Here is a 14,124-nt window from a genome sequence, read left to right on the forward strand (position 1 = left end):
GGGTCAAACCATGGAGGTCTGGTGAGAAATCGGTCAGGGTTTGCTGCAACCGGTTGAGGTTTGGGGCAAAAGTGGTCGAGGTTTGTGGCAAATGCTCCAGATTTGGGCCAAGAAGGGTTGATTTGGGGACACAGCGCAGGGATGTTGTTCCATGGAGACGGGGTTGGTGCCACCACCACCAGCATAACATTTCGCGCAGTAGTAGGTGGCCGTGTCGTCGTCCCGGAGGCTGTTCATCTGCAGCGTGAGCGTGCTCTGGGAGTTGTCCCTGGAGATGGTGAAGCGCCCCTGGACCAAGGGCGCGTATCTTGTGGTACCACCACCATAGCTAATACCCGCGACCCACTCCAGCCCCTTCCCGGGGGCCTGTCGCACCCAGTACATGTTGACGCAGCTGAAGGTGAAGCCGGAGCCCTTGCAGCGGAGGGTGAGGGACCCCCTGGGTGTCTGGAGGCCTCCTCCGGACTCCACCAGCTTTTTCCAGGGAAAAAGCGGTCGAGATATCAGCCAAACCCATTGAAGGTTTGGGGCAACATTGGTGGAGGTTTGGGGAAAAAATGGTTGAGGTTTAGTGCCAGTCGTTTGAGATTTGGGTCAAAAATGGTCAAGGTTTGGTGCGAATGGTCAAGTTTTGGGGGAAATGGTCAAGAGTTGTTGCAAACCATGGAGGTCTGGGACAAAAACAGTCAGAGTTTGGTGTAAACAGTGAAGATTTGGGCCAACATTGGTTGAATCTGAAGCAAATGGTTGACACTTGGGGCAAAACCATTCAACTTTGGGGCAAATGTTTTGGATTTGGGGTAAATGGTTGAGTTTTGGGGAAGCGGATGATATTTGGGACAAAAGCCCTCGAGGTTTAGGGCACAAATGGTCAGGTTTGGGAGAAATGGTCAAGGTTTGGAGCAAAAGTGGTCGAGAGCATTGAAGGTTTGGGGCAAGAAGGGTGGAGGTTTGGGGCACAAATGGTCGAGATTTGGTTCCAATCATTTGAGATTTGGGGATAAAATGGTCAAGATTTGGTGCAAATGATCAATGTTTGGGGCGAATGGTCAAGAGTTGGGTCAAACCATGGAGGTCTGGTGAGAAATCGGTCAGGGTTTGCTGCAAACAGTTGAGATTTGGGGCAAAAGTGGTCGAGGTTTGTGGCAAATGCTCCAGATTTGGGTCAATAGTGGTTGATTTGGGGACACAGCACAGGGATGTTGTTCCATGGAGAAAGGGTTGGTGCCACCACAACCACCACTACATTTCGCGCAGTAGTAGGTGGCCGTGTCGTCGTCCCGGAGGCTGTTCATCTGCAGCGTGAGCGTGCTCTGGGAGTTGTCCCTGGAGATGGTGAAGCGCCCCTGGACCGACGACGCGTAGAAGGTGCTACCACCACTGCTGCTAATACTCGCGACGAACTCGAGCCCCTTCCCGGGGGCCTGTCGCACCCATCCCATGCCTTTGCTGCTGAAGTCGAAGCCGGAGGCCTTGCAGCGGAGGGTGAGGGACCCCCCGGGTGTCTGGAGACCCCCTCCGGACTCCACCAGCTGCACGGCCGCCATCAGCCCTGGGGAGGGAGGAAGGAGAGAATTGAGTCACCCGCTCCCGCCGTCGCCCCCCATCTCCGCGCCCGGGTGTGGGGGGAAAAAACGGGGGTGAAGCGGGGCCGGGTCCTACCTGGGAGGGCGGCCAGGAGGAGGAGGAAGGTGGAAGCCAAGTGGACGCCCATGGCGGGACGAGGACGTGGAGAGGGCGAAAGGCTGAGGGATGGGGTCTCCAGCGTGGACAAAAGACGTCCGAGGGGGGATCTTCTCAACGCTGACGAACGCTGAGAGGGGGGGTGTCAGGAGGACGGGGCCGGGCTCTTCCCAGTGGTGCCCGGGGACAGGACGAGGGGTGACGGGCACCAACTTGACCGTGGGAAGTTCCACCTCAAGGCGAGGAGGAACCTCTTTGCTGTGGGGGTGGCAGAGCCCTGGCACAGGCTGCCCAGAGAGGTGGGGGAGTCTCCGTCTCCGCAGACATTCCCAACCCACCCGGACGCGTTCCTGTGCCACCTGCTCTGGGTGACCCTGCTCTGGCCGGGGCTTGGACCGGGTGATCTCCAGAGGTCCCTTCCCCCCCCCGCCAGTGTGGGATTCTGTGACATTGGCCAAACCCAATGAAGGTCTGGGGCAAGAACGGAGCAGTTGTCCCATTTTTGGGGCCAAAGTGGTCGAGGTTTGGTGCAAACGGTCAAGGTTTGGGGCCAAAGGTCAAGAGCTGTGGCAAACCATGGAGGTCTGGGGCAAAAGCGGTCAGAGTTTGATGCCAACAGTTGAGATTTGGGGCCAAAGCGGTCAAGACTTGGGGTAACCGTTCATGTTCTGGGGCAAATGGTTGAGGTTTGCCCCAAAACCAGTCAAGGGTTTGGAGAAAGAGTGAAGATTTGGGCCCGCATTGGTTGAATCTGGGGCAAAGGGTTGAGAGTTGGGGCAAAACCAGTCAAGACTTGGGGCAAAACTGTTGGCGTTTTGGGGCAAACGCTTTAGGTTGAATTTGGGGCAAAACCAGTCAAGATTTGGTGCACCACCCTTTGAGCGTTGGGGCAAATGGTTGGGATTTGGGGCAGACGGTTTGGATTTGAGGCAAAACCAGTGAAGGTTGGGGCCAACGCGTTGAGGCTTGGGGCAAGGTTGGGTGTTGGGTGTGGGGCTGAGGGCCGGGTGCGGGGTTTGGGGAAGCCGCTGGGACCCACGGCAGGGATGTTGGGGTCGGTGCTGGGGCGCGGGCTCGGGGCAGGCAGAGGCAGCGGCTGGAGCCGTCCCGGCGCGGCCCAGAGGGCCAGGGGCTGCCAGGCATCGCTGCCTCCTGTCCCCCGCGGGGACGCGGCTCGCCGGCGCGTTTCCTGAGCAGACGCCGGCTCAGAGCCGCCACCATCAGCAGCTTTCGCGCAGTAGTAGGTGGCCGTGTCGTCGTCCCGGAGGCTGTTCATCTGCAGCGTGAGCGTGCTCTGGGAGTTGTCCCTGGAGATGGTGAAGCGCCCCTGGACCGACGGCGCGTAGTAGGTGCTACTACCATAACTGCTAATCTCCGCGACCCACTCGAGCCCCTTCCCGGGGGCCTGTCGCACCCATTGCATGTAGGAGCTGCTGAAGGTGAAGCCGGAGGCCTTGCAGCGGAGGGTGAGGGACCCTCTGGGTGTCTGGAGGCCTCCTCCGGACTCCACCAGCTTTTTCCAGGGAAAAAGCAGTCGAGATATCAGCCAAACCCATTGAAGGTTTGGGTCAACATTGGTGGAGGTTTGGGGAAAAAATGGTTGAGGTTTAGTGCCAGTCGTTTGAGATTTGGGTCAAAAATGGTCAAGGTTTGGTGCGAATGGTCAAGGTTTGGGGGAAATGGTCAAGAGTTGCTGCAAACCATGGAGGTCTGGGGCAAAAACGGTCGGAGTTTGATGCAAACGGTTGAGATTTGGGGCCAAAATGGTCAAGACTTGGGGTAACCGTTCATGTTCTGGGGCAAATGGTTGAGATTTGTCCTAAAACCAGTCAAGGGTTTGGTGTAAACAGTGAAGATTTGGGCCAACATTGGTTGAATTTCGGTCGAACGTTTGAGACTTGGGTCAAGACCAGTCAAGATTTCGGGTGACCATTCACGTTTTGTGGGAAATTGTTGAGGTTTGGGGAAAAGAGTTGAGGTTTGGGGCAAAACCGGTCAAGGGTTTGTGGCAAAAAGTCAAGATTTGGGCCAAAATTCGTTGAATTTGAGCAAATGGTTGAAACTTGGGTCAAAACCAGTCAAGACTTGGGGCAAAACCATTCAACATTGGGGTAAATGGTTGGGATTTGGGGCAAATGGTTGAGATTAAGGGCAAGCGGACGATATTTGGGACAAAGGCCCTCGAGGTTTAGGGTAAAAATGGTCAGGTTTGACAGAAATAGTCAAGGTTTGGAGCAAAAGTGGTCAAGATATTGGCCAAAACCCATGAAGGTTTGGGGCAAGAAGGGTGGAGGTTTGGGGAACAAATGGTCAAGGTTTGGTGCCAATCATTTGAGATCTGGGGATAAAATGGTCAAGATTTGGTGCAAATGGTCAAGGTTTGTGGCAAACGGTCAAGGTTTGGGGCAAATGGTCAAGCGTTGAGTGAAACCATGGAGGTCTGGTGAGAAATCGGTCAGGGTTTGATGATAATGGTTGAGATTTGGGGCAAAAATGGTCGACGTCTGGGGCAAAATCGGTCGATGAGGGGACCCAACACAGGGAAGTTGGGACATGGTGTCAGGGAAGGTGCCACCACCACCACAACAACCACCAGCATAACTTTTCGCGCAGTAGTAGGTGGCCGTGTCGTCGTCCCGGAGGCTGTTCATCTGCAGCGTGAGCGTGCTCTGGGAGTTGTCCCTGGAGATGGTGAAGCGCCCCTTGACCGACGGCGCGTAGTAGGTGCCACTACCATCACTGTTAATACTCGCGACGGACTCGAGCCCCTTCCCGGGCGCCTGTCGCACCCAGTCCATGCCGACACTGCTGAAGGTGAAGCCGGAGCCCTGGCAGGACACGGCTTGGGACAGGGTCCATGGCTCAGGGTAGAGTTTGGGGGTCCGTTCAAGGCTCTGGTTTGGTGCAGAGAGTGAAGGGTTGTGGCGAAATGGATGGAGATGAGAGGAGAATGGTGGGGGTTTGGGGCAAAACTGGTTGAGGTTTTGGTCAAGTGGGTGAGATCTGGGACAAGGGGAGGATATTTGCGGCAAAAGCTGTTGAGATTTAGGTCAGTGGGGGCCACATTTGGGTCAAATGGTCAAGGTTTGGAGCAAAAGTGGTCGAGATATTGGCCAAAACCCATGAAGGTTTGGGTCAAGAAGGGTGGAGGTTTGGGGCACAAATGGTCGAGGTCTGGTGCCAGTCATTTGAGATCTGGGGATAAAATGGTCAAGATTTGGTGCAAATGGTCAAGGTTTGTGGCAAACGGTCAAGAGCTGGGTCAAACCATGGAGGTCTGGTGAGAAATCGGTCAGGGTTTGCTGCAACCGGTTGAGATTTGGGGTAGAAATAGTTGAGGTTAAGGAGAAATGCTTCAGATTTGGGCCAAGAAGGGTCGATCTGGGGACACAGCACAGGGATGTTCTTCCATGGAGACAGGGTTGGTGCCACCACCACCAGCATAACATTTCGCGCAGTAGTAGGTGGCCGTGTCGTCGTCCCGGAGGCTGTTCATCTGCAGCGTGAGCGTGCTCTGGGAGTCGTCCCTGGAGATGGTGAAGCGCCCCTTGACCGACGGCGCGTAGAAGGTGCTACCACCATAACTGTTAATACCTGCGATGAACTCGAGCCCCTTCCCGGGGCCCTGTCGCACCCAGTTCATGCTGAACCAGCTGAAGGCGAAGCCGGAGGCCTTGCAGGGGTCTGGGCTCGGGGCCGGGGGACAACAAGGTGCCCATAGATGACTCCAGGTGTTGGGATTCTGCCCCACGCGGGGAGTTGGGCTCCGTGCAGGGTTCCCGGCTGGCTCCTGGGGTCCGGACTGGGGTCAAGAATTCTGTTCTTGGGGACGATGGTGGAGTCTTGGGTTTGGGAGCCGGGGTCCGAGGGCGGTGGAAGGGTCTAGGAAGGGTGTTGGGGTTCTGGGGAGATGCTGGGAAGGGGGGACACAGTGCAGGGACATTGCGAGCACGGTGCCGGGGTTGGTGCCACCACTACCATCAGCATAACCACCACCACGACCATCTTTGGCGCAGTAGTAGGTGGCCGTGTCGTCGTCCCGGAGGCTGTTCATCTGCAGCGTGACCGTGCTCTGGGAGTTGTCCCTGGAGATGGTGAAGCGCCCCTTGACCGATGACGCGTACCATGTGCTACTACCATCATTCCAAATACTCGCGACGAACTCCAGCCCCTTCCCGGGGGCCTGTCGCACCCAGTACATCTCGAAGCTGCTGAAGGTGAAGCCGGAGGCCTTGCAGCGGAGGGTGAGGGACCCCCCGGGTGTCTGGAGGCCCCCTCCGGACTCCACCAGCTGCACGGCCGCCATCAGCCCTGGGGAGGGAGGAAGGAGAGAATTGAGTCGCCCGCTCCCGCCGTCGCCCCCCATCTCCGTGCCTCCACCAAAAATGGTCGAGGATTGGGTCAAAGGGTTGAGATTTGGGGCAAAAGCTGTTGAGGTTTAGGGCAAAAATGGTCAAGGTTTGGGGAAAAAGCCATCGAGATATTGGCCAAGACCATGGAAGGTTTGGGGCAACAACGTTCGAGGTGTGGGGAAAAAAACGGTTGAGGTTTAGTGCCAGTCGTTTGAGATTTGGGTCAAAAATGGTCAAGATTTGGTGCAAATTGTCAAGGTTTGGGGGAAATGGTCAAGAGTTGCTGCAAACCATGGAGGTCTGGGGCAAAAACTGTCAGGGTTTGATGCAAACGGTTGAGATTTGGGGCCAAAAGAGTCAAGACGTGGGGTAACTGTTCATGTTCTGGGGCAAACAGTTGAGGTTTGGGGCAAAACCAGTCAAGGGTTTGGTGTAAACAGTGAAGATTTGGGCCAGCATTGGTTGAATTTGGGGCAAACATTTGAGACTTGGGTCAAAACCAGTCGAGATTTCGGGTGACCGTTCACGTTTTGTGGGAAATTGTTTAAGTTTGGAGGAAAGAGTTGAGGTTTGGGGCAAAACCGGTCAAGGGTTTGTGGCAAAAAGTCAAGATTTGGGCCAAAATTGGTTGAATTTGAAGCAAATGGTTGAGACTTGGGTCAAAACCAGTCAAGACTTGGGGCAAAACCATTCAACATTGGGGCAAATGGTTGGGATTAGGGGCAAATGGACGATATTTGGGACAAAATCCCTCAAGGTTTAGGGCACAAATGGTCAGGTTCAGGATAAGTGGTCAAGGTTTGGGGCAAAAGTGGTCGAGGTTTGTGGCAAATGCTTCAGGTTTGGGCCAAGAAGGGTTGATTTGGGGACACAGCACAGGGATGTTGTTCCATGGGGCTGGGGTTGGTGCCACCACCATAAGCATCACCATCAGCATTACCAGCACAGCAACCACCACCACTACTTTTCGCGCAGTAGTAGGTGGCCGTGTCGTCGTCCCGGAGGCTGTTCATCTGCAGCGTGAGCGTGCTCTGGGAGTTGTCCCTGGAGATGGTGAAGCGCCCCTTGACCGACGGCGCGTAGTAGGTGCTACCACCATAACTGCTAATCTGCGCGACCCACTCGAGCCCCTTCCTGGGGGCCTGTCGCACCCATTGCATGTAGGAGCTGCTGAAGGTGAAGCCGGAGCCCTGGCAGGACACGGCTTGGGACAGGGTCCATGGCTCAGGGTAGAGTTTTGGGGCCCGTTCAAGGGTTCTGGGCACCCCGCGGGGGTCTGTGGTGGGTGCGGGGGTGTGGGGAAGGCGCCGGGATGTTGGGATGCAGGACAGGGGGGTTGAGGCTGGGGGCAAAGGGTTCCATCAACGTGTTGAGATGCGGGAAGAGTTTGAGTTGACTGGTGGGACGTACCCTGTGTCACCACCATCTCTCTGAATACCCGCGACGAACTCCAGCCCCTTCCCGGGGGCCTGTCGCACCCATCCCATGCTGAAGCTGCTGAAGGTGAAGCCGGAGGCCTTGCAGCGGAGGGTGAGGGACCCCCCGGGTGTCTGGAGGCCCCCTCCGGACTCCACCAGCTGCACGGCCGCCATCAGCCCTGGGGAGGGAGGAAGGAGAGAATTGAGTCGCCCGCTCCCGCCGTCGCCCCCCATCTCCGCGCCTCCACCAAAAATGGTCGAGGATTGGGTCAAAGGGTTGAGATTTGGGGCAAAAGCTGTTGAGGTTTAGGGCAAAAATGGTCAAGGTTTCAGGAAAAAGCCGTTGAGATATTGGCCAAGACCATGGAAGGTTTGGGGCAACAACGTTGGAGGTGTGGGGAAAAAAACGGTTGAGGTTTAGTGCCAGTCGTTTGAGATTTGGGTCAAAAATGGTCAAGGCTTGGTGCGAATGGTCAAGGTTTGGGGGAAATGGTCAAGAGTTGCTGCAAACCATGGAAGTCTGGGGCAAAAATGGTCAGAGTTTGATGCAAATGGTTGAGATTTGGGGCCTAAATGGTCAAGACGTGGGGTAACTGTTCATGTTCTGGGGCAAGTGGTTGAGGTTTGGGGCAAAACCAGTCAAGGGTTTGGTGTAAACAGTGAAGATTTGGGCCAGCATTGGTTGAATTTGGGGCAAACATTTGAGACTTGGGTCAAAACCAGTCGAGATTTTGGGTGACCGTTCACGTTTTGTGGGAAATTGTTGAGGTTTGGGGCAAAGAGTTGAGGTTTGGGGCAAAACCGGTCAAGGGTTTGGGGTGAAAGTCAACATTTGGGACAACATTGGTTGAATTTGGGGCAAACGTTTGAGACTTGGGTCAAAGCCAGTCAAGATTTTGGGTGATCATTCAGGTTTTGTGGGAAATTGTTTCGGTTTAGAGCAAAGAGTTGAGGTTTGGGGCAAAACTGGTCAAGGGTTTGTGGCAAAAAGTCAACATTTGGGACAACATTGGTTGAATTTGAAGGAAATGGTTGAAGCTTGGGTCAAAACCAGTCAACAGTTGGGGCAAAACCATTCAACATTGGGGTAAATGGTTGAGATTAGGGGAAGCGGATGATATTTGGGAGAAAAGCCCTCGAGGTTTAGGGCACAAATGGTCAGGTTTGGGAGAAATAGTCAAGGTTTGGAGCAAAAGTGGTTGAGATATTGGCCAAAACCAATGAAGGTTTGGGGCAAGAAGGGTGGAGGTTTGGGGCACAAATGGTCAAGGTTTGGGGCGAAAGGTCAAGAGTTGGGTCAAACCATGGAGGTCTGGGGCAAAAACGGTCAGGGCTTGCTGCAACCGGTTGAGATTTGGGGCAAAAGTGGTTGAGGTTTGTGCCAAATGCTTCAGATTTGGGCCAAGAAGGGTTGATTTGGGGACACAGCACAGGGATGTTGTTCCATGGAGAAGGGGTTGGTGCCACCACGACCAGCATAACTTTTCGCGCAGTAGTAGGTGGCCGTGTCGTCGTCCCGGAGGCTGTTCATCTGCAGCGTGACCGTGCTCTGGGAGTTGTCTTTGGAGAGGGTGAAGCGCCCCTTGACCGACGATGCGTAGTCGGTGCTACCACCACTGTAAATACTCGCAACCCACTCGAGCCCCTTCCCGGGGGCCTGTCGCACCCATTGCATGTAGGAGCTGCTGAAGGTGAAGCCGGAGGCCTTGCAGCGGAGGGTGAGGGACCCCCCAGGTGTCTGGAGGCCCCCTCCGGACTCCACCAGCTGCTCGGCCGCCATCAGCCCTGGGGAGGGAGGAAGGAGAGAATTGAGTCGCCCGCTCCCGCCATCGCCCCCCATCTCCGCGCCTCCACCAAAACTGGGCGAGGATTGGGTCAAAGGGTTGAGATTTGGGGCAAAAGCTGTTGAGGTTTAGGGCAAAAATAGTCAAGGTTTCAGGAAAAAGCCGTTGAGATATTGGCCAAGACCATGGAAGGTTTGGGGCAACAACGTTGGAGGTGTGGGGAAAAAAACGGTTGAGGTTTAGTGCCAGTCGTTTGAGATTTGGGTCAAAAATGGTCAAGATTTGGTGCGAATGGTCAAGGTTTGGGGGAAATGGTCAAGAGTTGTTGCAAACCATGGAGGTCTGGGGCAAAAACTGTCAGGGTTTGATGCAAACGGTTGAGATTTGGGGCCAAAAGAGTCAAGACTTGGGGTAACCGTTAATGTTCTGGGGCAAGTGGTTGAGGTTTGGGGCAAAACTAGTCAAGGATATGGTGTAAACATTGAAGATTTGGGCCAACATTGGTTGAATTTGGGGCAAACAGGTGACACTTGGGTCAAAACCAGTCAAGACTCGGGGTAATCCTTCATGTTTTGGAGCAAATAGTTGAGGTTTTGCCCAAAACCGGTCAAGGGTTTGGGGTGAAAGTGAACATTTGGGACAACGTTGGTTTAATTTGGGGCAAACGTTTGAGACTTGGGTCGAAGCCAGTCAAGATTTTGAGTGGCCATTCACGTTTTGTGGGAAATTGTTTTGGTTTAGAGCAAAGAGTTGAGGTTTGGGGCAAAACCGGTCAAGGGTTTGTGGCAAAAAGTCAAGATTTGGGACAAAATTGGTTGAATTTGAAGGAAATGGTTGAAGCTTGGGTCAAAACCAGTCAATAGTTGGGGCAAAACCATTCAACATTGGGGTAAATGGTTGAGATTAGGGGCAAATGGACGATATTTGGGAGAAAAGCCCTCGAGGTTTAGGGCACAAATGGTCAGGTTTGGGAGAAATAGTCAAGGTTTGGAGCAAAAGTGGTCGAGATATTGGCCAAAACCAATGAAGGTTTGGGGCAAGAAGGGTGGAGGTTTGGGGCAAAAATGGTCGAGGTTTGGGGCGAAAGGTCAAGAGTTGGGTCAAACCATGGAGGTCTGGGGCAAAAACGGTCAGGGTTTGCTGCAACCGGTTGAGGTTTGGGGCAAAAGTGGTCAAGGTTTGTGGCAAATGCTTCAGATTTGGGTCAATAGTGGTTGATTTGGGGACACAGCACAGGGATGTTGTTCCATGGGGCTGGGGTTGGTGCCACCACCATAAGCATCACCATCAGCATTACCACCACAACAACCACCATCAGCACTTTTCGCGCAGTAGTAGGTGGCCGTGTCGTCGTCCCGGAGGCTGTTCATCTGCAGCGTGACCGTGCTCTGGGAGTTGTCCTTGGAGATGGTGAAGCGCCCCTTGACCGACGGCGCGTATTCTGTGTAACCACCACTGCTGGTAATACCCGCGACGTACTCCAGCCCCTTCCCCGGCGCCTGTCGCACCCATTCCATGCTGACGCTGCTGAAGGTGAAGCCGGAGGCCTTGCAGCGGAGGTGAGGGACCCCCCGGGTGTCTGGAGGCCCCCTCCGGACTCCACCAGCTGCTCGGCCGCCATCAGCCCTGGGGAGGGAGGAAGGAGAGAATTGAGTCGCCCGCTCCCGCCATCGCCCCCCATCTCCGTGCCTCCACCAAAAATGGTCGAGGATTGGGTCTAAGGGTTGAGATTCGGGGCGAACCGGTGGAGGTTTACGTCAGAAATGGTCAAGGTTTGGGGCAAATGGTCACGAGTTGTTGCACACCATGGAGGTCTGGGGCAGAAACGGTCAGGGTTTGATGCCAACGGTTGAGATTTGGGTCCTGGGGTCTCTGGGACCTGGACGGAGTCTGGGCTCTGTGTCGGGTTCCGGATCCCAGAGCAAAGGGATTTGGGGCTCAAAACCAGTCAAGGTTTGGTGCCAATTGTTGGAGACTTGGGGCAAAACCAGTTGAGACTTGGGCCCAAACTGGTGAAGGTGGGGACAGAGTGCGGGGCCGTGGGGTGACAACGCCGGGGTTGGTGCCACCAGAAGAGGAACCTCTTTGCTGTGGGGGTGGCAGAGCCCTGGCCCAGGCTGCCCAGAGAGGTGGGGGAGTCTCCGTCTCCGCAGACATTCCCAACCCGCCCGGACGCGTTCCTGTGCCACCTGCTCTGGGTGACCCTGCTCTGGCCGGGGCTTGGACCGGGTGATCTCCAGAGGTCCCTTCCCCCCCCCGCCAGTGTGGGATTCTGTGACATTGGCCAAACCCAATGAAGGTCTGGGGCAAGAACGGAGCAGTTGTCCCATTTTTGGGGCAAAAGTGGTCGAGGTTTGGTGCAAATGGTCAAGGTTTGGGGCCAAAGGTCAAGAGTTGTGGCAAACCATGGAGGTCTGGGGCAAAATCGGTCAGAGTTTGATGCCAACGGTTGAGATTTGGGGCAAAACCGGTCAAGGGTTTGTGGCAAATGTCAACATTTCGGCCAAAATTGGTTGAATTTGAAACAAATGGTTGAGACTTGGGTCAAAACCAGTCAAGAGTTGGGGCAAAACCACTTGAATGCTGGGGCAAATGGTTGGGATTTGGGGCAAATGGTTGAGATTTGGGCAAGCAGACGATATTTGGGACAAAAGCCCTCGAGGTTTAGGGCAAAAATGGTCAGGTTCGGGATAAGTGGTCAAGGTTTGGAGCAGAAGTGGTTGAGATATTGGTCGAGAGCATGGAAGGTTTGGGGCAAGAAGGGTGGAGGTTTGGGGCAGAAATGGTCGAGGTTTGGTGCCAGTCATTTGAGATTTGGGGCGAAAATGGTCAAGGTTTGGTGCAAATGGTCAAGGATTGGGGCGAATGGTCAAGAGTTGGGTCAAACCATGGAGGTCTGGTGAGAAATCGGTCAGGGTTTGATAGTGGTTCAGATTTGGGGCAAAATCGGTCGATGAGGGGACCCAACACAGGGAAGTTGGGACACGGTGTCGGGGTTGGTGCCACCACCATAATAACAACCACCATCAGCACTTTTCGCGCAGTAGTAGGTGGCCGTGTCGTCGTCCCGGAGGCTGTTCATCTGCAGCGTGAGCGTGCTCTGGGAGTTGTCCCTGGAGAGGGTGAAGCGCCCCTTGACCGACGGCGCGTAGGCTGTCCAACCACCAGCGCTGCTAATAACCGCGACCCACTCGAGCCCCTTCCCGGGGGCCTGTCGCACCCAGTACATGTCGAAGCTGCTGAAGGTGAAGCCGGAGGCCTTGCAGCGGAGGGTGAGGGACCCCCCGGGTGTCTGTTGTCCCCCTCCGGACTCCACCAGCTGCACGGCCGCCATCAGCCCTGGGGAGGGGGCAGAAGGGAGACCCCCCAGCTCCCCCTGCTCCTGGCTCCAGGCTGGTTCCAACCTCGGGGGAGAAAATCCGGGGTCCTGGGGGGGAGGGTCTGGGCCTTGGAAGGGGCCTGGGCTCTGGGTAGGGTTCCAAGACACACAACAAAGGGATTTTTGGGCCAAAACCAGTCGAGATTTGCTGCAAACGTCAAGGGTTGAGGTAGAAGTGGTCACGTTTTCCTGCAAACCGTTGAGATTTAGGCCAAAACCAGTCAAGGGTTTCAGGTCAACAGTCAAGATTTGGGCCAACGTTGGTTGAATTTGGGGCAAACGTTTGAGTTTTGGGGCAAAACCAGTCAAGATTTTGGGTGACGGTTCACGTTTTATGGGAAATTGTTGAGGTTTGGGGCAAAGAGTTGAGGTTTGGTGCAAAAGCGGTCAAGGCTTTGTGGCAAAAAGTCAAGATTTGGGCCAAAATTGGTTGAATTTGGGGCAAATGGTTGAAACTTGGGGCAAAAGCCATCAAGACTTGGGGCAAATCCATTTGACTTTTGTGGCAAATGTTTTGGATTTGGGGTAAATGCTTGTGATTTGGGGCAAGGGGAGGGTATTTCTGGCAAAAGCCCTCGAGGTTTAGGGCAAAAGTGGTCAGGTTTGGGATAAATGGTCAAGGTTTGGAGCAAAAGTGGTCGAGATATTGGTCGAGAGCATTGAAGGTTTGGGGCAAGAAGGGTGGAGGTTTGGGGCACAAATGGTCGAGGTTTGGTGCCAATCATTTGAGATTTGGGATGCAAATGGTCAAGGTTTGGTGCAAATGGTCAAGGTTTGGTGCAAATGGTCAAGGTTTGGGTCAAACCATGGAGGTCTGGTGAGAAATCTGTCAGGGTTTGATGATAATGGTTGAGATTTGGGGCAAAAATGGTCGACTGGGGCAAAATCGGTCGATGAGGGGACCCAACACAGGGAAGTTGGGACACGGTGCCGGGGCTGGTGCCACCACCATAACCAGCACCACCACCGTAAGCACATTTCGCGCAGTAGTAGGTGGCCGTGTCGTCGTCCCGGAGGCTGTTCATCTGCAGCGTGAGCGTGCTCTGGGAGTTGTCCCTGGAGATGGTGAAGCGCCCCTTGACCGACGGTGCGTAGTTTGTGTAACTACCACCGCTGTTAATACCCGCGACGTACTCCAGCCCCTTCCCCGGCGCCTGTCGCATCCATCCCATGCCGTAGCTGCTGAAGGTGAAGCCGGAGGCCTTGCAGCGGAGGGTGAGGGACCCCCCGGGTGTCTGGAGGCCCCCTCCGGACGCCACCAGCTGCACGGCCGCCATCAGCCCTGGGGAGGGAGGAAGGAGAGAATTGAGTCGCCCGCTCCCGCCGTCGCCCCCCATCTCCGCGCCCGGGTGTGGGGGAAAGGGGGTGAGCGGGGCCGGGTCCTACCTGGGAGGGCAGCCGGGAGGAGGAGGAGGAGGAGGAAGGCGGAGGGGGCTGATGCGCCATGGGTGCTGCTGGGGGGGCCCAGGGGGGTCCTATTGGTCAGGGGGATGGTGCAACGGTCGAGG

At 55.2% G+C, this 14,124-nt stretch overlaps 1 pseudogene and 8 gene segments (V, D, J or C); all 9 read right to left on the reverse strand.

Annotated features, from left to right (window-relative positions):
* LOC128901869 (Ig mu chain C region-like) overlaps window positions 1–3,188 on the reverse strand; it is a gene marked incomplete at its 3' end in the record, with an annotated part of 79,330 nt that extends 76,142 nt beyond the window's left edge. Inside the window, 1 exon segment of the C gene segment in view lies at window positions 2,902–3,188. Coding sequence covers window positions 2,902–3,106 — 205 coding nt within the window.
* On the reverse strand, window positions 1,036–2,498 carry LOC128901861 (immunoglobulin heavy variable 3-23-like). The segment is given in 2 exon segments: window positions 1,036–1,552; window positions 1,663–2,498. Coding segments are annotated over 2 exon segments (439 nt in total).
* Window positions 3,189–4,076: 888 nt separating the features above from the next.
* On the reverse strand, window positions 4,077–4,512 carry LOC128901841 (Ig heavy chain V-III region HPC76-like). The segment is given in 1 exon segment: window positions 4,077–4,512. A coding segment is annotated over 1 exon segment (405 nt).
* A 526-nt stretch (window positions 4,513–5,038) lies between these two features.
* On the reverse strand, window positions 5,039–7,789 carry LOC128901842 (immunoglobulin heavy variable 3-23-like). The segment is given in 2 exon segments: window positions 5,039–5,277; window positions 7,474–7,789. Coding segments are annotated over 2 exon segments (453 nt in total).
* On the reverse strand, window positions 5,313–7,576 carry LOC128901858 (Ig heavy chain V region 914-like). The segment is given in 2 exon segments: window positions 5,313–5,994; window positions 7,446–7,576. Coding segments are annotated over 2 exon segments (519 nt in total).
* A 687-nt stretch (window positions 7,790–8,476) lies between the features above and the next one.
* LOC128901863 (immunoglobulin heavy variable 3-53-like) lies at window positions 8,477–9,237 on the reverse strand. The segment is given in 1 exon segment: window positions 8,477–9,237. A coding segment is annotated over 1 exon segment (390 nt).
* A 1,077-nt stretch (window positions 9,238–10,314) lies between these two features.
* On the reverse strand, window positions 10,315–10,858 carry LOC128901862 (immunoglobulin heavy variable 3-23-like; annotated as a pseudogene).
* Window positions 10,859–12,166: 1,308 nt separating this feature from the next.
* On the reverse strand, window positions 12,167–12,571 carry LOC128901843 (immunoglobulin heavy variable 3-23-like). The segment is given in 1 exon segment: window positions 12,167–12,571. A coding segment is annotated over 1 exon segment (405 nt).
* A 625-nt stretch (window positions 12,572–13,196) lies between these two features.
* On the reverse strand, window positions 13,197–13,934 carry LOC128901859 (Ig heavy chain V region 6.96-like). The segment is given in 1 exon segment: window positions 13,197–13,934. A coding segment is annotated over 1 exon segment (510 nt).
* Between the last annotated feature and the right edge of the window lie 190 nt (window positions 13,935–14,124).

This window comes from Rissa tridactyla, chromosome 30, assembly GCF_028500815.1.
Source record: "Rissa tridactyla isolate bRisTri1 chromosome 30, bRisTri1.patW.cur.20221130, whole genome shotgun sequence".
NCBI lineage: Eukaryota > Metazoa > Chordata > Aves > Charadriiformes > Laridae > Rissa > Rissa tridactyla.